At 35.9% G+C, this 23,928-nt stretch overlaps 1 protein-coding gene across 2 annotated transcripts in view; it reads right to left on the bottom strand.

Annotated features, from left to right (window-relative positions):
* Positions 1-1,315: 1,315 nt before the first annotated feature.
* LOC145666920 (hexosaminidase D-like) overlaps positions 1,316-23,928 on the bottom strand; it is a 28,212-nt gene continuing 5,599 nt past the window's right edge. For both annotated transcript variants that reach the window (XM_081734519.1, XM_081734520.1), the window contains exons 2-3: positions 17,508-17,602; positions 1,316-6,304 (exon numbers count right to left, since the gene is read on the bottom strand). In XM_081734519.1, the coding sequence (XP_081590645.1) occupies positions 4,360-6,219 (1,860 nt within the window). In that variant the 5' untranslated portion in view covers positions 6,220-6,304; positions 17,508-17,602 and the 3' untranslated portion in view covers positions 1,316-4,359. The remainder of the gene's footprint in view (positions 6,305-17,507; positions 17,603-23,928) is intronic.

Consider the following 23,928-nt stretch of genomic DNA (forward strand, 5'->3'; position numbering starts at 1 on the left):
ATTGGTGATAAGAATCATCCAATCAGCTGTTAGCCTGCAGCTTCATTCTCGGTGCTGAATTTGTAGGCTGACCCTAAATGGCTTTTTACTTTTTTCTTTCCAATGAGGGAAACCCATCTTTTGAAAGACATTTTGAAAGAAAGAAAGAAAGGATGCTGCTATTGCTTCCTTGCTCTTTCTCACCTAGTAACCTGAACACTTGACAGCAAGGTGGTTAACACGTTCGATGAGTGTCCATGTGTTATACAAGGTACGTTTCAGTTCTAAGGTCTCCTATTTTCTATTCCATAAACTACTTATCTTAGGAAGCTCAAACGCGTTACTTCACAATGTAATATTCCTTTAGACACACATTTTTTGCAACGTTCGTGGAGAAAATTCTCGGTTAGGAGTGCCCGGTGAGCATGAGAATTGTCAATGCACTCAATGCTTAGTCTTCGAAACATGTTTATAATATGCAGCCGTCACTCTGTCCTCTGGAACACAATGAGCGAGGATAAAATTTTCAATATCCCGAAACATGGCTTCCATCACTTTCACAAAATTGGCTGTATCTCGAATTTTCCTTCATGGCGGGGAGTCTATTTCATTGTGGCAATTAGCGAAAGAAGAGTCATTCATTGAGTCATCACCTGTTAACACTGCTACAGGTGGATCATTGTGGGGAAGTCAGCATTCAGGGAACCTTTCGCATTTTCAGATCTTCATGCAGAATATCTCAACAGATCCTACGAAAATGTTAACACGCAAGATGGTTTATTAGGCGATATCACCTAATCGGCAGACCTCTGCAACTTCCTCCAGTCCCGCCAAATCATGTCGGTCCAGCTTGTTCGTGCTAGAGGCAACTTGAGTTAGTTGACGGCGTTTGACCTTCTTTAAATCCGCACCCATGAACACAAATTTTTCACATGCATTACACCTTCATAACAAACCTCATTGCATTGTCGATAAATATCGCTAGGTGAAGAAAACGGATCATCAGAAGTTATTCTTATATACTGAACATAGCCATTTGTAGTATAAAGAGCGCTGTTTGCTCTAGCTGCGACTATATGGACTACGAATGCTGCAGGATGCTGGCTTCTACATCACAAATTTACTAAGTGTGTCTGCGTACATTAAGATGAACTGTATCACTTCATCTGCCAAGAGAATCTAAAAAAAGATCTTAGAACATGAACGCACCTCGTAATATGCTCTGCTAATCCCGATTTTCTCAGATCCCATGCAATTCACCAGGTTATTATCTCGAAAACTATATTCATTAAACGCGCATATCTTTAGAAAGTGGATAATGGATATAACGAACACGAGAACTTACAATGATTTATTTCAAAATAACGATATTAATAATGCATATCTCAAACAATACCAATACATTCGATTACTTTATCTGTTTTCTGTGGTGCAATGCTTTCTTACACTCCTTACAATCACCACAATTTCTTTCTCGAGATCTATATTTTAAAGGTACTAAGAACAATTAACAGCGAAACTATGCTTTTTTAGAAAAGTCCAATTGCCATGTTTCCTTGTTTCACAGAGTATATTACATAATTCAACGGTTTGCACATTCTAACGACCAAAGTTTAACAGAACATACATACACATACAGGTTGTCTTATTACAAATACTTCACATTATATCACACGCCACAATCTTAATTACAGCAGATTCATCAAACATGTTGCTTTAGTACGTTTATACTTATTATATCACCCAACAAAGAAGTAAATATGTTGCTTTAGTACGTTTATACTTACTATCACCCAACAAAGAAGTAAATAATAAGTGGAAATGGAGTAAAATGGGATACTGTTCAATGACTAGCTACATCATACACCTACATTTATCGAGAGCTTTTTTTAATTGTACAATGAAGTACCAGATTCTTTTTTTAATCATACACTAAAACAAAGTACACTATAAGATTTTTCGCTAAATCCTTCATCTGATGGGGAAAGAAATATGGAAAAAAGGGAACTGTGGAGAGTCCAGTAGCTTTCTTTTTCACAAAACTACTAGTTTTCTAATGTTAGTGTGAAAACTTTTCAAAATCAAACACTTTACTATTGCATGACAAATCAGAGGTATAAACATTGAACATAAGTATTTACAAATAGTTTTTACTATTATTCTAGTATTTCTATTTCATGATAGTTAACGACTTGTAAAAACATATTACAAGCTTTGGGAAATAAGTCCCAGGTGGGTAGTCCTTTGGAATGCCTTGGGCCAATATGGGGCCCACCTGAGTTTTAGCTTTCGTTTCTCCGTACCGCTCATTTCTCTATCCGATAAAACATTTATGAAATGAAATGAAAGTTTTGAGTTTTACGTCACACGGTTATGCCGGTTAGGCTAAAGGAGACGGTGATGGTGAGTAATGAATGAAATGGTGGAATGAAGAAAGTGGGAGGAAACGGGAGAACCCCGAGAAAACCCACGCACACGGTGTTTGTCCACCACAAAGTTCACTTGGCGGGAGCAGGGATAAAACATTTAGCAGAAATGCTTACAGTGTGCATCCTTTTAAGGGTGTGTGAATATATTTTCACCGACCATTTTGTTAAGTAATTTATGTATACAGTAACGTTCATGTCAAAGTGTAAATATTTGTGTTGCAGTTGCCGAAACATAACTATGAAATCATCCTGATAGCTACAATGATCGAATCTTATATTCAAGATTTTTAGAAACTGTTGAAGATGTTAAATTTCTATGGTAAGGTATCATACTTTATATAATAAACGAAGCTAAGAATGGCTGCATACTTCATATGTACATGTCAATTATAGCCCTCGCCCTTTCCCCAATGGTATACCTTTTATCACTATTCTGCAATAATGTACAACTAAGTGAAATTAATTTCACGCATATTTAAAAACAAAAAATCTTTTTGCGCAGAGCGCTTTGTTCATTAAAGTTCACTCTGTTTGTTACATTTCACAGTAAATTGTCAAGCAATCAATAAAAAGTTCTTGACATAAATGTCAACATTTCTAGTGTTACCTATCACAAAACAAATGTCTTTTTTTTTTTTTTTTTTTTTTACCTGTATACTGCGCCTTTTTTGAGATCCTACATATTGTCACGGATTTCCCCTGCGCTGCAATACGATTGAGGCTTGCTGCTGCAGCTTCAACATGTGCAGCGGACATTCAAATATTACCATCTTCGAAAATCAATACAAATTTTAAACATTGAAATCTTATTAATCAGATCTTTTTTTCTTTTCAGCTATATCGTTTTCTAGTTTCGTTGATTTGCATCCAACTGTTGCTAAATTGGGGTCACATGAACACTTCAGAAGCGTAAAATGATTGATTACCGTTGACCTAAAAAGTTTTGCTAATTTATATAATGTTTATTTTTGACTAGACTAGACTAGGAAGTATATATAAATTCAGGAATAAGACAAAATCTGGCGATTTCTCGTAATTTTTAACATAGTTCATACAAAGTACGTAGTCCGTATTTTACCTACAAGAATGTTATTGGATTTCTTTGTATCCCATTTTACATCACTCTTGGTTATTACAGATCATATGTTGAGAAATACCAAATGCATACCACAATCTAACATATAACATTCTAGGCATATTCCTGCTATAATACGACGGTAATTACATAGATGAAGTACGGGAAGGAGAACTGAGGCATCTGCTCTAAATAACAACACAAACAACAACTCTCTCTCTTGGTCAGATCTCACTTGGATTGACAAAAACAACAAATGTGTAGTCGCCAATATTTTCTTACAAAACAGAAGTCACAACAAGTAAAAATACAAAACAATACTATCTAGTTTAAAACGCTAACTCTTGAGTTCCTTTAATTTCATTTCTGAATGCACTTAAAAAGCTAGATTTACAGCTTTACAACGTGTTCTATCAAATGAACCACAATCTGATCATTGTTCTTAATGTTTACGATTTACTTAATTCTAGAGTAATGTCCATACAAACTTTCTTTTTTAAAGAACTTATCAGCAGAAGTAAACTGTTGTGTCAGAAACCACGTACAAGAAAACAATCCTTGAATTAATCATAAGCATTTAACATGGGCCCTTCAAATAATCAGCTGGAATTCTACAGAGTAGCCATAGATGACACACACACACATTTAAGTTGCTTACTTCAAAAATAAATAAAAAGTAAATTCAAACTTAGAAACTGAGAAAGAAAAAACAGTAGAAATATTCTACCAATTAAAATCATTCACATACATAGAATCTTATGTATGTATAGATAAATATCTTACGTCACCTGCAATACAAAATTTGTTTTGCTGTCTATCCAAACATGTCATTACCACAACCTGATATCAACAGAAAAAAAAAAAGAAAGAAATACACTATAATTCCCTATCCTTATTTTGTATCTCTAATGGCCTTCTAGGCCATTCAGTCTTGTTTAGTAGTTTCTCTTTAGCATCCCATAAGTTCTGCAGTTGTACATGGAGTGGTTTAATAAACGTTTCAATCCATTCTTCAGTCGTATACTTATTAAAGACGTCCATCATGTAATTTCTCATGTATTTCTCAATATACGACAGTTCCATTTTACATCTATTGAGCTCTGACGTTCCATGCTCAACATGAGCTGGACTAGAGAAGTCATGATCAATGTTATACGACGAAATCCAACCTTTCACTGTTGAATCTGAAAACATTCGCTCAATTTCATGCTTGAGGACATATAATCTTTCAACGGTATCGTATACACCAAAGCCAGGAAATCCACACTTCAATCCGGGCACTGTTTCAGTCAAAGTCATAGGAAATGAAGATTCACATTTTAAGGCGTCCAGAACACTTTTTAGTACTTCTGAGCTAGTGCTTCTTTTTTGTACATACGCAAGACCAACAGCCAATGATGGAATGCCTACCGGTAAGAGTTCACACAACACGGAGAAATGATCGTAACGCTGCCATCCCGTAATAATAATTCCTTTGAAGTTAATATGATTTCTATACTGGTCTACAATGTCCATCCAAGCTTTATGATTATCCAAATGATAGTTCACATCAGTGATATACTGATTGGACCCTGTTGCTCCTTTGAAAGCACTTGCTATCCACACGGATCCAAAGACATTACCGAATTTATCCCATATATCATTTGTAATATACGAGCTGATGTCTGCACCGTATTTCCACACTACAATTTCAACATACTTAGCTATTTCGCTCTCTCGCAAATCACTCTCGGGGACTTTTCGAAATTCGTCATCCCACATAAGTGGCTGAATGTCATACGATTTCTTGATATACTGAGCTACTCTTTTCACGTGCCATAGGAAAAGTTGATGTTTATCCCATTTCTCTTTCATCATTTTCTGCATACAGCGCGAACATTCCCCAATGTAGTAAACTTCATCAGAGCCAATATGAATATAATTAATATTTGGGTGAAGATCCAACACTTGGTCTATCATTTGAGTAATGAGTGGATACGTCTCATTATGGGTTGGACATACTACTTGCGGATACATCGGGACTTCCCGAAGATTTTTATATTGTTTCAGCTTCAAAATAAATTCCACATGACCAAAGGTTTGCACTAATGGTATTACTTCCAACTTATGCTTAGCCGCTATATTTAGAATCTCTTTTATGTCAGACTTTGAATAAGCGTTATACGCTGCTATATTACCTATGGTACCAGAATACGGGAACATGTCTTCATATTCTAATAATATCCCAGTGGCGCCCAATTCTTTCAGAAGAGGTAAAAATTCTTCGTAATACGAAATTTTCGGCGGAGCACCTTTGAGATCAATGTGAACAATACGGTGAGGTAATTGGAATTTATCACTTTCAAGCATGGCGTTGCCTTTATATTCACCCACATGTTGAGCACCGGACATTCCATTTAAAATTCCAAACCTATTCGATTCTCCCTGAAATTCTGGATTCACTGGAACACGCATCACCTTCTGTTCGGAGATTCTTCTAATGTTTGCCAACATATTAGATTCCTTCAATTTTTGCCTTAACAAATGTTTCGGATTTTGGGTTAACGATGAGATTTCATTAATATCTTCTATAACCACACGGCTGTTGTCACTGGGTGGTCGCGGCAGTTTCTGACTATCTCGAGAACCTATATTGTGCACATCTCCAGCTGCCATGCGATACAAAATGAATATTAAAGTACCCACACTCATAGTAATTACAAGCGCTTGGGTTCGTCCACGCACTCTCCACATCATTCCAAACACACTTACTTTTCACGCGGAATCTAATCTACTATTGAGCTTAAACAAAAATTGATGCTTCCAATGCGCCTTTTCCAATCTGAAAAAATAAAAGAAATGGTACATGAAATTAAATATAATTTTAAATTTTCAACACAGGTTCATATTCACTTATAAAATTAGAAGCAGTCACAAAACTTTCTCCTAAATTAAAATCTCACCTTCAACGCTTTTCGATAAGCTTATCGCGCTACCTTTTTGAAATTTTGGTGTTTAACTTAAAACTTTCACTACCATTGACATGTATGTGCCAATAGGTTCTCAGAGAACCAGTGGTAATTTAACGCATGTTATTGGTATCTATAAACGCCCAACTGGTAAATAGAAGCCTGTAATGGTCTACAGAATTCTTATAATTACAAATTGCACTTGCAGATCGAGTTGTTAAGTTTCATGGTTAACCCTCTGCTCGCTAGATGTCTGGCTGTTTATTATTCAAGATGGTAATTGTTTCACATTTTATTTCATGTATTTTTAGTGTTTTTCCATTTGAATTTTGTGAAATTGTTTAATTTGTAAATAAATCATGTACTCGCAAGGGACATAAGACTTTTTTTTAAAGCTACCTCTTTCATCCAGGACAATTGTGTCCCACTGGTATTTCTGAGTGGGATTTATTTATCCCAGTAGACGTGAGCGCCGTAGTTATTAGAAAAATGAATTTTGAGCTGCTGGACGCCCAAGTGCTGCGTAAAAATCAATGATGAATGTTGGGAACAATCTGCTAACTGAAGGTAAAACAAGGTGTGCTACGAGGAACTAGAATAAAGACCTTATGTATCATGTACCATTTTGTTTTGTGCAAAATCTGTTTCACACAGCGTCACGAGTAGGAGGGTCGACAGTCACATGAGACACTCGAATATGCATACATGGTAAAGAGGTTGTCATTTGGAACAAGCTACCGAAATGTAAAATATTTCTAATCATAAATACGATACAAGTGCTATTCTGACAATATATATCAAAACTGAAAATACATGATGACCATTCATTTCACTCTCACTGAGACATATAGGTCATACGTAAAAATACCATTGGAACACATGTGTCCCCTCCCCATGTTGAGAAACGGAACGACCGGAAATATTTTTTATATTGTTACTTTTGACAACAATATTAATTAGAATAACCATACATTAATGTCTTTCGATTCGAAAAAAAAAATGGTACTGAAAGGGTTAAAGACAATGAAGAACATCAATTTTAAAAAAGTGAGCCAGAGATTATGTACAAAATGCAATTACATGAACTTGCAATTGTTTACACGATTTTTCGTGTATTGTATTAATCTGAATGCTCAACAATTATCACATCATAAGCTGCACACCCAAATTTCTGATCTATAATAAAAACTCGGGAAAAATATTAGTTTCTTTAATACCAACTTGTAGGTACTTTTTTATATCCGTTGTCTGTACGTTTTTTTTATTTTTATTTATTTATTTATTTTTTTTTAATCGGAGTGAGATTAGCGAAGGGTCTTTAGTGTACCCTACTTCAGTTTTGATTAACAGGGACTTTGTGTGTATAATTTTCTAAATAGTTTCGGCTGCGGACTAAGTCGAACATCGACATAATGTATTAAGAGAAAACACACACTTCTAAGCTAAAAAAAATGTACTAATTCTTTATATTCCTATTAGTTGAAATAATTTCCGATATTTCAGGGAAAAGAAATGAAATGAAAGTTTTACATCCCAAGGTTATGCCGGCTAGGCTAAAGGAGACGATGAAGAGGAGAACTGAATGAAATGGTGGAATGAAGTAAGTTGGAGAACTTCGAGAAAACCCATGCAAACGGTGTTTGTCCGCCACAAAGCTCACTTGGCGCGAGCTGAGATCGAACCAAGGACGCCATGCATCAGAGGTGAACGCTCTACCACTGAACCACTAGAGTCCCCCGTTATTTTGGTTATTTCAGCGAGTATCCATTTTGAAGGATAACAGGGGATTAAATCACATTATGCAGTAAGATCTTCACATGCTTTCAGCTTCAACATCAGTCGAAATTTTTAAATTTATATACTAAGTAACGTATTTTGAAAAAAAAAAAAATGTAGGGCTTCACACTCCTATTCGCTTCTTCATAAAATTATGTTAGTGTAGAAAGTGCACTTAAAAAAATATTATCCAATTCTAAATTTGTTGCTTTTATGCTACAGGTACTCGAGAGTATTAATATCTTCTCGAAACTCCTCTTGACGTGGTCCTCTACATCCATCAAACAACGTATATGAAACCAATACGAAGTTCAGTGTAGCTAGATCATACTTTATACATACTAATGCTTTTGCAGTTTTTTCATAAATGACCAAAACTCGTATAAAGAAAACTCGAGTAAATCAAAATACTGAATTTATAATATGGTATGAGTTGATTGATTTATTATTGGGAACGTCCAATACTCGAACGTGTAAAATTCACTTAATCTCGGAGACTAGTACGCAACGAAGTCTGCCATTGCCGAAAGTAGGTTCTACTGAGTGAAGTGTATTTTCGTTGGCCTAATTTTAATCCGCTTGTAAGCGAGAGCGCACTCGCTGGATGGAGTAGCTAGAGATCAGCATACAAATGCTTCAGTCGAACCTCTGTCAATGCAGCACTCTTAGCTGCTATGTAGGCACATTCGTTTCCCCGAATGCTGACGTGTGCCGGCACCTAGTAGACAACGACACAGTTTTATTACTGTAGCTGATTGCATATCTGAAGAATGTCTTTCACTACGCAGTGTTTTGTAAAGACATTCTGCAGGTTTTCAATAACGCTTTGTGAGTTAGTGCAGACAAGCACACGACAGAGCAAAAGCTAAAGCGTCTGATCGAGAGCAAGCTTAACTACTGTTAATTGCAGTAAATATTGAATACAAGCAATGCAGACTAAATTCAGAACTGTCCTCTCTGTGACGACGACACAAACAACAGAATTCTTCAACCATCTGTTCAACTTCATTCTATCTGTTCAACTATCCGCATAAACACATTAAAACTGGGATACTGTTCCAGCAACACTCCGAACTCTTGATGGTATTCCTAGGTACTTGTTTGTTGTTTGGTATGCAATGACAATCGAAAGTCGAGCCTTGGTATCGTGAGTACCCATGGTGGAAAGATACAAACATATAGCAAACAAAGATGGCCATACAAATTTGTCTTCAATGACTCTCGTAAACACGAACGTACATGAACTCAGTGTCCAAGGACGTGCTGCATACCCGTCATAAATCTGACCACCAAGCAACGAAAAGCTGCAGAAGTGGTCAGAATTACAATGTACACTCATGTACAAAATGATTGTCTCATATCTATAACTATCTTTGTGTAAGAATATAATTTGATGATGATTTTGCAGGTACTTTTAATACTGATACTATGTGTATAATTGGAAAATGTATATTTGTGGTAAATGTCATAGGAAAAGAATTATAAATACGAAAATTAGAATGAGTAAAACAAAATGTTGCTAAATGTACAATAAAGTTTTAGTTTTCGTTTTATTGTTCTTATTTACTGCTCTTTTGACATGAAATTTGCCACATACATGTCTTTGCCGATTATACACATACTAACATTATAAGAAATACCTGGCGAATTCGTTATCAAATTATATTCTTACAACAACATATTTATACACATGTGACAATAATTTTGGACATGAGTGTACATGGGCAGTGTAATTTCCGAGAAGTCTCTCACGAAGACAGGCTCTAACGGTTGGTTGTTCGTCTGCTTTGCATAAAAATTTACAACAGACCTAGTAGAGAATGACCTGTAACTAGTCTAATACCGAGATGATGAACAGTGTCAAGTTGTTTCGTTAGTAGAGAGAAACGAGCAGACGAACAAACAATACAACCATAGTCTAACTTGGCTGAATTGCATCATGATATAACCACAATAGAACAATACGATCGGCAAATCCAGAGCTCGGAGACAAGAGTACTTAACATTTCGAAAGTATGGTGCTCACGTTAAGCAGTGATCCAAAGACGCACCCAAAAAATGGAATGCATTAACAAACGAGAGATAAATGCCACCAAGGTGTTCGTCTGTATCAACAAGGCAAGCTCGTTGGTGGGAGAAGTGTACACACTGAGTTTTTTGGTCAGAAAATCCAAAGCCTTTCCCGTTCAACCAGCGAACAAGACAATTTGATGTTATTTGAATGTCTCCAGTAATATCCTGAAGGTATCTGGATCGGAATAAATAACAAGACTGTCAACATACAGGAGCCTGGAACTGCGACACAACACTTTTGACAGTGACAGCAAACAGTGTGATTCTGATATCATAGTATTGCGAGCGGTGATGATATTTAATGAGAAAAGCAAGAAAGGCTAATACTCACCGCAAAAGATATATAGTAGAGTTTTCTTCTACATGCAACAGGTAGCGCTTTCGAATCTGGTCTAGCAACGCATTTTAGAGATTATAACTATCACACCGCGGAGTTATGTTTAACTGAAAAAGCAAAATCAGCAATGGAACGAAACATCAAAGAATCATATTACATCCATAAAGAGATCTATAGATATAATAATTTAGATAGAGGAGAAATAAATATTATTTGGAGTAATCTTTTCACTACATACTTTCGCCATCTGGAAAGCAAGGAAAGAAAACAGTGTACAGCAGTGTGCAATAACAGTGAGTGCCATTCCCATGTGTTTAATTTTTTGACAGAAGATTTGTTTTTACATTTCTTAATTTTCTTTTACCCTTCCAAATTTTCCTTCATGTGTTAAATCCTTTTTGAATTTTAAACAAGCTAAAGAAGGAAGAGGTTATTTCCGAAAGCGCTACTTGTTATATGTAGAAGAAAACTCTACTATATATCTTTTGCGGTGAGTATTAGCCTTTTTGCTTTTCTCAGTGTGACTCTGAGTCTATGGGGGACACAGTTTATCTGCAGGAAAGCTCTGAGAGACTAGCGCCCACATGCACCTTAAACTAACCTTCTTCCAGGAAGTTCTTTATGAATGCCGCCATGTGGCGACGAAGACCACAGTCATCTAGTTGCTTTCATATATATATATATATATATATATATATATATATATATATATATATATATATATATATATATATATATATAAATCCCGTAGCGTCTGGCAGTTATAAGCCTTCTCAAAATAATAATAATTACATATATATCAGGGATGCAAATAATCACTCGCCCTGGACAAGTTGTAAAAATGTGTTGCTTATTTGATATATATATAGCACAAATGTGCTCACAATGGAAGGCTTCCCGAATCTGGCTTTCGAGTTCAGCAAGATTGTTTGTAGTGAATCGAAAGAAGTGAAAACCAGATTGAAACTTGCTCACCAGATAGTCTGATTCTAAATATCAAACGACATGTACGTTCACCATTCGCTCAAAAAGCTTACACAATCCGTAAGAACAATGGGCCTATAGAATTATATATATATATAGTAATCTTTCCTTGTCATATTTACTTACAACGAAATTCCTACTTGCCGTAATCTCGGGCTAATGATCATACATGCTTACATGAATAAATGACCCAATTCATGTTTATGAAATTAGTAATAATGTTATCCCATTCTCTGTCTAAATTCCTTTTTCGCTCTTCAGTTTTGGATTCTTCGTCCTAATGAAATATACCTCAAAAACGTTCCTTTTAGTTAAGTGATGTAGCACGATCCAAAAACTTGGATATCTTGCACAGTATGCTTAGTATTTTGTAAATGCTTAGATAGCTCCTTTATCATCTCGTGACTCCGTTAAGTATTCTTTCAAAGTTACTTTTTAACAGTGTTGGATGGTTTAAGCCAAAATAAAGAAACGAATGCATTTAAGAGAAAAAATGCAAGAAATTGTGTGGATTTCATGAGTTTTTATCCATGAAACAGCTTTTGTATTTTCTCAAGAAACCCTTCCAAATTTCTACGTGGTTAAAAACCTGACTTCTAAAATTATGTTTCATTGCTATTTTTCGTAGTTTAAACAACAAGCTACGGCAGGATTAACAGATTTAGGGGGGAAAAAACAGGGGGGGACATTCGGAAACACGCGTAATTTTGGCAATCCGCATACGTATAATCATTGTTATGCTGTTACTCATGAAAGCGACTAAGAAGTCTCTAGTTTCTCAAAATACCACATTTCTATTTATTCAACCTTCTAATTTTAATTTTTACATTAACTTCTGACCAGAGTGGAAAAAATCATGTTTTTTTTTTTTTTTTTAATCATTTTTGTTGATTTTTAAAAATTTAAATCAAATCTTTCTCCTCGTATAATACAAGTCGCGAACTGACATCGAATTAGTATTAAAGCGTTAGGAATTAGTATTAAACGCTAATTATGCCATTTAAGTGAAAGTATTGGGGTTGAATTTTGAATTATCCCCAATCGTTAACCTATATCAATCCCAAACAATGTTTCTTAACCCTTTTAAATTATGGCTCTTTTTAAAGGTAAATTATAGACTTTCAGTCAAGCAGCTACAGCATCTATCCTAGGATCATGGTACATACATCACTCTCTTTAGAATAGAACAGCTTTTGAAACGGTAACATTCACATTTCCCTATCACGTCCCTGAAGCGGGAAATTTTTAGAGTAATCGGCATATTTTTTAAACTTTTTTTTAAATATTGATCCCCTCTGGATTCCCCTGTGTTAACGCACAGATCTCAAAATCAACTGGGAAATACTAAGGGGTGTACTAAATGTGTGTACAAAATTTCAAGCTTCTATCTTGAGTAGTAAGGGTGAGGAAACTATTTAACAATGAGCTAAGAACATTCTCACAATTCCCCAGATGACCCGAATGTAATATTAAAATTTTCTCAGACATCCGTATTTATCCTAAAATCATGATTTGTACATTATTCTCTTCAGAATAAAACAAATTTTCAAACGGTACCCTTCAAATGTCTCCATCATGTATCTGGGGCGGGTAAATCACAAAAAGAGGAATTTTCTGTTAAAAATATCTTTTTTTTTTAAATTTTTACCTCTGTGGACCCCTCCCCTGTTTTAAGGCAGAGATCTGAAAAATACTGAGGGATCCACTGAGTAAATGTGCAAAATTTCAATCTTGTAGGTGCAAAAGTAAGCCCGCGAAAAATAATATTCCCCAAATACCCGATTCCTGTATAAAACAAGATCTCAGGTGACAGTTTCCTAAGACATCCTATGTATCCTAGGAGCATAGTACGTGTATCATTTTCTTCAGAATAGAAAAGCCTTTCAAACGATACCATTCATATGTCTCCATCTGAGGCGGGAAAATCACGAAAAAAGCTATTTTTTGTTAAAAATATCATTTAAAAAAAAAAACATTTTTGCCCCTCTGGACCCCGCAGAGATATGAAAACATCTGAAAATTATTAAGGGGTGCACTGAACGAGTGTGCAAAATTTCAGTCTTTTGAATGCAAAATGTAACCCGCAAAAAATAATAATAATAGGCCTGACAAAAAATATCTTTTTAAATTTGTGACGTCATCTCACATTGTGCCTCAACGCAGAAAGGCGTAAAAGCATATGTAACGTGTTCTAAAATACCTCCAGTCTTGAAGAAAACGAAGTAAAAGGCCTTATTGGTACTTTTTTAATCGAATAATGCAGATTCTACCCTATCATCTAAAAACAGGTGATATAATTTAAAAGGTGAATCATTAAGGAAAAAGTACAGCAACGTTTATCAAAATGACACTTTATTTCACAAAAGTTACTGATATTTGGCAGGGGCCAATTTTTAAAAACTCAGAACTAGCTTGCGGCATGCAATACATAAATTTCACCTAAAGTTATAAAATTTAAAAAAAAAAAAAAAAAAATGGAGGGGATAGCACCCCTCTAAATACGCCCTATTATCTGGGAACAAACAAACAGACACGCACAAAAAAGAATTTTCGTCTTAAATGTCGATGGTGATTTCCTCATTGACAGTTAACGATTTTAAAACCCAAACCCAATGTTACGAAAAGAAGAAAGCAGGATTGCTCTGTTACCTGTTCAAAATGGGATTTTCCCTAATCATCCTCTGCATGACACTTGTTTTCATACTATACTGTACATTTGAGTCTCATTGTATTATGATTATTAACTTCCATAATCGAAATAACAGAACAGAAACGAGATTTTACTTATTTTCACTTTAATTTATTTCGGAATTCGATTTAAATCAACGATTTTTATTTTAAAAATCAAGTGATTTAAATCTTGATTTAAATAAATCCACCCTGCTTCTGACACAACCACCGAAACAGAGCCATCGATTGTCTCTTAAATACCATATTTCATGGTGACTGTATTCCTTGTAGGGGAACTGATCTTTCCTTTAAACCCTGTAGAAGTCCATACAGAAGTATGTTTCAACTGGCACTTTGTGATTGCACTACGTAACTAGGAGCCAAAAACGGGAAACTTAACTTTAAAAAGCGACATTTTGCGTCCTGTTTGTACTTTTCTCGGGACACCGGGCAACTTGCTGAATGAAAATGGGACAATCCAGTTTTAAAACGGACGTCTGGTGACCCTAAGTTACGGAATAACGGGAAGGAAATCAATTTGGAACCGGCTGATCTAAATTATGAAATTGTACACATAACTAATTTAGGTCTTACTAATGATTATAGTAGGCTTACAATGGAAGATTGATAAAAACATGCTTAAGTTTTAAAAATGAAAAACAATTTTAAAAAAGGGTCATTTATGAAAAATTACAAAAGCATTAATATATTGCTAGACTAAACTTCAAATTAGTTTCAGAAATGTTGGTTGATGGGCGTAGAAGACAATGTCAAGAGGAATTTCACATAGACATTAATAATCTCGAATACCTGCAAGATAAAAATAATAAATTTAGAACTGGGCATTAATTATTTTGTTAAGTGCACTTTTCACATTAAAATTAATTAATGGGGGAAGCCCCCATATAATACTTTTTTCAAAATATGTTACTTCGTATATATATTTAAAAATTTCGACTCATGCACAAGCTAAAAGCATGTAAAGATCTTAATGATTTAAAGCTTCTGTGGTAAATGAAAATGAAAAAAATAAAAAATAACGAAATTGTTTCAGTTACTAGAAATACAAAAAATGTTAGTATAATTTTTATTTTGTAAAATGTATTTCATGGGTTCTATTAGTAAAGACAGTCTCTGCATATTGGCCTGAACAAGAAGACGGGCTATTACTCGGAATAGTCATTGAATAATACTGCATAACTTCCTCACAAAGGTACTGTTAAAAGTAAAATTTTTAATATACCTAATATACCCATTGTACTCTATATCTACTTACCCCTAAAATTCATATTCACGAGTGAAACTTAGAAAAATAAACATACTGCTGAACAAGACTGCATTTATTTAATAAAAACACATTTACACGTGACGTTTCGATGTTCTAGCCAAGATCCTCATCAGACGTACACTCATCACTCGTCATCAGGCAATCCTCATCAGACAGAGTGTACGTCTGATGAGGATCTTGGCTAGAACATCGAAACGTCACGTGTAAATGTGTTTTTATATTTAAAAAGTGCAGTCTTGTTCAGCAGTGTGTTTATTTTTCTGATTTTATTTGCAAGATGTATGACTATGATTGTGTGTCAGAGTGAAACTTGCACAACGAACATAACCTAGAAAAGTATTACAATTACCAGCGTATAAGACACAATTGTTTCAATTGAGAATAAACCTAGAAAATACAATATGATTTACATCCCAACACAAGAGATTTTGACTCCAAATTCATTAAGTATTCCGGATTCTGTTTTGCTTGATCTCTTCCTTCTTTCCTTACGTTTTACAACAGCATTTCAGCTACATATAGTTCAGTAATTCAGCAAAGCGAGAGAGAGGTAGGTTGACATTCAAAAGTATGGCATCAATAATACGGTTCCTTGAGATTTCCCGTATAGACTTCAGAGTACATTACAAGGTGTCTACTTAAATTCCAAAATGAAATTTCGTGACCTTTTCTTTACCAAACCATAAAATTTCCTAACATTCTCAAGAGCGAATTTGGGTGCAAATTAGGACGAATTTTCATGCATGCGATAGAAGAATGCTTTGCTTACGATTTAGTAGCGTCTGAAGCCCACCATAGACATTTTTGGTGGTGAATTTTGACGTTTTATTGAACAAAATTTTCTAGTTTGTGCTTATATTTGTACAGATAAAAAAAAATCGTAACCAAAAGCTAAATTTCGTGACTTTTTCTTGAATTTTATGACCATTTTCTAATTTCGTGATTTTTCATGACTTTCGTGATCGATAGACACCCTACATTATCAAATTTACCGCGTTGCCGCACGCCACTGTTTCCTGGAGGTGCTATTTATTTTTTGATGGTGCTGTAGTCGATAATCAGTTGCTAGGTTTTGCCCGCACCTGCTAACAGGCATTGTCGCTCATTTTATCATTCATTTGCTGATTTTTTTCAGGATTATACAGGTAGGGTCAATCCATGCCAAGTGATCGAGAAAAAAGGAAATTGCCGCTCGATCTTTTTTTTAAAAAAAAAAAATCTAATTTTTTTCATGAATGTTTATACTATATCAAGGTACTTCAAAACCACGATTAATTTTTTTTCAAAACATCTCGTAGCGACGCAGCGCCTGCCGCCATTTTGCGTTTTCTCTATTTCAGGCGTTTACGTTGTTTAGAATATCTCAGCATGTATTTATCCTAGCCCAAAGTCTAAAGGCCCAAAAATACACAATTTACATTTCTTAGAAGTAAAAAAATAGCAGATCAGAAAGTTGGACAATAAAAAGTTGTTACTATATTACAGAGACTAGAAGATGAAATGGGGAGCAGCTAGGAAGACAGTAAAGTACCAGTTAGCCAGCACTAACGGGTGGGGGAAATTCTCACAATTACTGACCTGATACAACTGTTTCAGTACATGCAGTATGAGGTATAAAAGTATGAAGTATAAAAATATACTCTGAGATTTCAGATTTTCATGACCAGTTGGGTAAATAAAGGACTTTTTCATGGCTTTCATGACCACTAAGCAAAATATATGACTTTTTCATGACTTTCATGACCAGTAGACACCCTGCACTGAGCCACCGCGGCCCCTAAACATGTTTCGGAATGTATACCTATTTGTGCTAGAGACTGAAATAAATTTTAATATAAGGGGTTTATATCAAAATCAAATGAATCTCTAAGATATCTCAATCCTACTTAAATATATTTTTTTCTTTCTTTTAAATGACATTTATAATGTAATGATGATGATACAATACCTTAACCGTAACTCTTAGATGAAACAACTTCCATCAAGTTCTCACATCGGTTTTGCCACGAACACCACCATGCACACGTTAACTTCATATTAAGCCTGTAAATTTTGTCAGAAAAAAAAATAAAAATTTATATTTGATTTTATCCATCAGTCAAAAACAATACAGGTAATCAAATTCTTATGGAGATAAGTGAAACACTTATTTCATTGACTGCGTCTGTTAAAGTTTCAAGCACTTACTCTGTGGCCTTGTTCACAGTTTACATAAACAATTTTTCCTTTGCAGAACTAGGAGCACAAGAACAAAGTGTAACAATACGGTGATATTCTGGCTTACACTTTATACGCACACGTATTCAACCAACGACAGGGCCGAAATATACTGAAAAGTAATATCCTCTAAAGTGGTGGAGACAGATTCGGGTACAAAGCAAGATTTTACTTTTAATAATATGTGCCTTATACCTCGGTAGTTTGTTAGTAACTAACTGTACAGAAAAGTTGAAACGCAATCAACGACGTGTTTCACTTATTTCCTTATTAAAAATGTGTCAATTACTGTATCTACATAACAAATGACAATTTTATCACACAACCTGGCGTTTTGTATATTAGAAGTTTTCATGTTAAAGAACGCAAAATTAGACAGAGAACGTAAGAGTGCCATTGGAATATTTTCCTACTATGAGTTTGCGTATATTGGCGTCACAACGGCCAATGTATCAACTGTGTTTTTAAATAAATCTCTTTCTGTCGGAGGCTGACTGTATAGGGCAGACATAATGAAACAGGCCTGTTGGCTAGTGCCTTTTAGTGATGCAGAGCATCTTCACTATAATGAATACATCAAAAATTATTTAAAAACCGTAAACTAACTTACTTCTATGCTCCTTGAAGTCAGCTAGATGGATTGAAGTTTTTTTTGAGTATTTCGAAAAACACAAGTTTTTCTTTTTCCAACAGACAAGGCTTCTACTTGCTCATATATCGGTAATTATTTACATATTTTTAGCCGCATATGAAATAAATATAGCCAGAGATTTTTTCTTTATAAGTTGATCATGAAATAGTAAGTAACTTGAAAATAACCACTTGATAATGTAACTAGCTAGAAAATACTAGCAATAAATTATCTTATTCTAGGTGCTTGTATGTAATTCCTTATACTCATAAACACGTAAGTACTTCGAGTGTCCACCTGCATTCGTGTTTGCCCGTAGTACTCTCTCCTATCCTTATAGACCAGCCCTACTACTTATGGCCGATCTGCATAGCACAGAGTCTCATAACAATGCCAGAGTGCTTAGAAATAATTCGGCTCCTTCCTGAGCCTTACACAGTAAATCCTCCAGATGGGGAAAAGGGAAACGTACTCATCATCATCATCATTGGTATTCTGCCATTATTGGCAGGTCACTTGCTACTACTGAAAAGCTTCCATGTTCCACGGTCTCAGAGCCGGCGCTAGAAGTTTTGCCGCTCTGGGCGGTACTTTCACATGCTGCCCCTTCGTTATTTTCTTTCTCAGTTTTTGCTGCCTCTGTATTCTTTTCTTTTTCAAATTTTGCCGCCCATCAGACTTGCCGCTCTGGGCGGTGGCACAGCGTATCCCCCCCCCCCTCGCGCCGGCCCTGCAGGGTCTTCCGCTAATCTCTTCGTTTTAACGTACAATTTTTCTGTTTTGATATCGTCCATTAGATGTAGTCTCCTTCGCCCCCTCCCTCTCTTCCCTGCTACCATACCTTCTAAAATGTCCTCATAATACCATTCCTTTTTATCCAATGTATCAGTTTCTCTTCCTCTTCTTAATAATATCTAACACTGTTCTTTTCTTCCCTACCATTTCTAACACCCTCTCATTTGTTTTCCGCTCGACCCAGCTAATTTTTTTTCATTCTTCTCCACACCCACATTTTGAAAGCTTTCAGTCGTTTCCCATCATTTTTGCGTAGTGTCCATATTCTGACCCATACAGTACAATATTCCACACGAAGCATTTTATGTCCTTTTTCTCAACTCTTTATTCAAGGTCCCACAAAACAGTACTTTCCTCCTCCTAAAGGCTTCTTTCGTAATTCCTATCCTTGTTTTTATTTTACATTTACATTTCATATCATTACTAAAGCCTTTCTACTCATCTGTGCCCTCAGAAAATATGCGAAATATACTTAGGCCCCACCCCCGCCGCCCTCTGACAGAGGAAATCCTTCTTTTGCTTAGGGAAAAGAAGTGAATGACTTCAGCTGTGTTGTCAATTTGTCATTCAATCATTTGGTCTTGATGAGTGAAGATCGTTGGCTGCTTAGAATGGTTAACAGGGCAGAGGACAGCGAAGTCCATAAAATAATTCATTTTGACAACGCTTCCGCGTCTAACAATTGAAAGATCCCGGCCGCAACAACTTGTTCCTCCTCTTTCGAGAGGTATGGAAAAACACACATCGGCAGCAGCGCCAGAAGAGGCACAGTTGAAATAGAAAGGCTCTAACAATATTACTCAGGTATCGAAAACTAGTCACCTGTTCTATTTTCTCCCCTCCTACTTCTATATTTCACGCCGATCCCTTCGTTCCAATCACCACGGCTTTTCTCTTTCTAACATTTATTTTTATCCCATATTCTTCACAGTCCTTCCTCAAGTTTCCTAACATCTTATTGATTTTCTCTTCAAATCCTGCAACAAGCACCATATCATCTTCAAACCGTATTCACGTAATCATCCTACCTGCTACTGAAATGCCGCCTTCATTATGTACTCTCTTTTTCACTATTTCTTCTAGATAGATATTAAATAATGTTGGCGAGAGACAGCATCCCTGTCGAACTCCCCTTGTAATTGCACTCTCCTCTGTCATTTCCTCACCTATTCTAATAGTTACTTGTTGGTTTATATATAAGCTTCTTATGAGTCTTCGATCTTTCCATTCTAACCCAACTTTCTTTAGAACTTACAACAGCAATTCCCAATTCACGCGGTCAAAAGTGCTTTTTATAGATCAATAAATGCCACATACATGTCTTTCCCTCTTTCTATAAACCTTTCACCAATCATTCTTAATAATCCAATTGCATCTCTTGTGCCCTTACCTCTCCTGAACCCAAACTGTTCCTCCTCAACTTTTTCATTTGTTCTTCCATATAACCCTCTGTTCGTGCAATTGGAAGCAAAATTTTTGCTGCATGAGTTATAAGACTAATAGTTCTATAATCCTCCCATCTCTTTGGGTTCGATTTCTTAGCCATCGGTATTATAATCATTTTCAGGAAGTCTTTTGGCCACTCTCCTGTTTCATATATTTCATTGCAGAGTCGTAACAATTCTTTCTTGCCCTTCTCTCCCACATTCTTAATGAATTAGATTGGTATAATCTATCCCGGCTGCCTTCCCATTCCTAATCTCAAATATAGCTGTTTCAAACTCATCCCGAAGAACACTAAACCCTTTATCATCCTCACCTACTTCGTCTTCTACTTCAACATCTAGACCACATAGTCTATCCCTACTCTCATATAATTCCTTCCATCTTCCTAAGACTTCACTTCTCTCACTGACTACTTTCCCATTCTTATTTTCTATTGCCATCGTAATACCCCCTTGTCTCCAGTTCCACAGATTTCACCTCCTTGTACATTTCCTCATATTTCCTACTTCTTCTGTCCTCGCATTTTCTTTTGTAAAACTCTTCCCTAGCTTTGTCTGTTTCCTTTCGCAACTTCCTTACATCTTTCTGCCCTCTTCCGTATCAACCCGTTTCCACTCCTCCTTTTCCTCATTTTCTGTAACCCATGGTTTCTTAGCCGTTTTGTGTTCGCGGTAACCTACTACTTCTACGGTCTGCTGTATGCAAAGTTTAATATGCCCCCAACGTCTATTACTACCTACATCTATCCTTTCCTCGTTTGAGTATTTTTCTTCAAATTTCTCAACGAAAAGATTTCTTAGTTCCTCAATTTTCAGCTGAATACCTACTTCAGCCAGCACAAGGTTATGATCAAAGAAAGTGTCAGCTCCAGAAAGGGTCTTCGCGCGTTCTTCAAGCTATTCCAATACCTCTCCTGAACCATAACATAGTCCATCTGATATCTTCCGCCGTCTCTTGGGGATATCCATGCATATTTTCTTCTCTTGTGCTGATTGAACCACGTGTTTCCAATTACTAGTGAATTCTGTCTACAGAAATTGACCAGTTCCTCTCCCCTTTCAAATTCTTTCGCATAAACTATATTTGCTTGCAACACTACCTTCCTGCGTGTCTCCCACAACTGCACTGAAATCCGCCATTACAATTACATGTAGCCCTCTTCTCCCTGTTTATAATTTCTTCTATTTTCTCATATTTTTCCTCTACTTCTTCAAATGTATGCGAAGTCGTCGGTGTATATGTCTGTATCACTACTAGATCTTTCTTTTTCCCTTTAAGTCTTAATATCACTAACATATTCTACTTTCACTACCTTCTTTTTAAGCGCTTACCAAGAATTATTCCTACACCATTATGACCGCCCTTCTCATTATCTAAGTAAAACATTCTATAATCTTCGCCGTTCAACACCCATTACCTTTCCATCTAACTTTACAAACTTTACCAAATGTGGATTATTTTGTCTCATTTTCTAATTTTCCTCCCTGCAACATGATGCGTACATTTCATGTCCCTATCCTAAATCGTTTGCACCTGCATGGTAATGGATTAAGTCCATCAAAATCGTCAGTCCTAGTATGTCAATTTTTAGACTTTAGACTGGGCCTGCCCCCTGTTCTACCTACTAATAGAGGGTATCTCCCTAGCAAGTAGAAGTCCACATCATATGCAGCGTTATAAGGCGAGTTCACTTCTGCCTTGGAGCACAAGATCTCCAAAGTTACCCAATTCCGTGGTATGACCACAGCCTGCCAATTCAATCCAAACCAGGCTGTACGCGGAGTAAGAAACAGTTCAAAATATATTTATGCAAGTCGTCTGGCTATATTTATTTTTCCTCTGGCAGTTTTTCTGCATAGGCGCGCCAAATTTTCTGCGATCACATCGCAGATCGCGGCATGTTCTGCTATGGGGCTGACAGATATTCCCCTTTAAGAGGCACACATTGCTCTCTCCCAGCGGGGGTAATAATAATTGCCTTCCTCTCATCGATCAAATCCGTTGAGGTAAAAAAAATACACTAATGGGCCCAATAATCCGTGTTAATCAACAATTTGGGCGGCTGACACCTCACCTCCATCACCATCGCCGTGTACCTATATCCATCATCATGCAACATTACTCCATGAAAGAAAGCAATGCCTCTGCACTGTTATTTTTAATTCTTCCCACAGAGCACACCAATTTCCATAACCACCAGTACGACTACATTCACTCAATTTTTTGGTCTGCCATTACCATTATTATTATTATTATTATTATTAGGGTTGGCAAAATCCATGTTTTTTTTATTGAAAAAACAAAAAAAAAACTTTTCTTTTGTTTAAATAATTTGCTCCGTGCATTTATATTACATATGGACAGAAATATTTTATTTTCGCCTTGGTGTTATTATGCAACAACGGAGTTATGCTGGAAGGGATCACAAAAGCTTAAAGCGGAATCCAAACCGCTTCTCAACTTACATACGAGAGAAATTGTTCTCCATTTGGACTCGAAACCGGAACTAATTGGCCACAAATGTGATGAGTCTGCCGACTCACTCACAAAGGACTCCTGATAAAAACACTTTGTATTGATCTTTACATACTTGTTAATATGATTGTCAAGAGTCACTTCAGAAGGACAAAAAGATAAACAGTTGCACTAATGAAACCATTACACAAAATTATCGGGAAACTCCCGCCTTATCTATTGGGAAAATCCTGTTATTATTTTAAATGCAAAGTAATAACGAAAAATTCCTTTATTGCTTAGCATGTAAAATTTTATGGTCAACGTATCGTAATCAGTATGCTAAAACTGAGATATTAAATTACAAATTTAGTATGTAGATATCATTCAATTAAATTAAAAGTCCAATCCAAGCTAATATTGGAAGCTACATAGGCAGTCGCTAAATTTTGCCAATTTCTATCAATATATTTAAGCAACCTTGACTTCTTTATAAAACAACAGGCAGTTAGGCATACAATTTGGTTTCGTTTGGTATGTTTAGGCTTTACATCCTTATGTAATACCGAGGTAAGAAAATTTTCACTTAAAGTGACATCCGAACCGCTTACTTGGTTTACACTTGAAAGAAGGGTTGTGGTTCGATTGAGAATTGAACATGGGACGCCTCGATTAAAAGGTAAAAAGGAGATAAAACCAATGCAGATGGTTTGATATGTGGCAACATCACCATGAAGTTCATACGATTTAAAGCCTTTTTCGTTCTTTCTTTTTGTTTAAACTTTTTTTTTTAAAAAAAAAACAGCCAACCCTGATTATTATTATT

The sequence above is a fragment of the Thermobia domestica genome, chromosome 12 (assembly GCF_964235325.1).
Source record: "Thermobia domestica chromosome 12, izTheDome1.hap1.1, whole genome shotgun sequence".
Lineage (NCBI taxonomy): Eukaryota > Metazoa > Arthropoda > Insecta > Zygentoma > Lepismatidae > Thermobia > Thermobia domestica.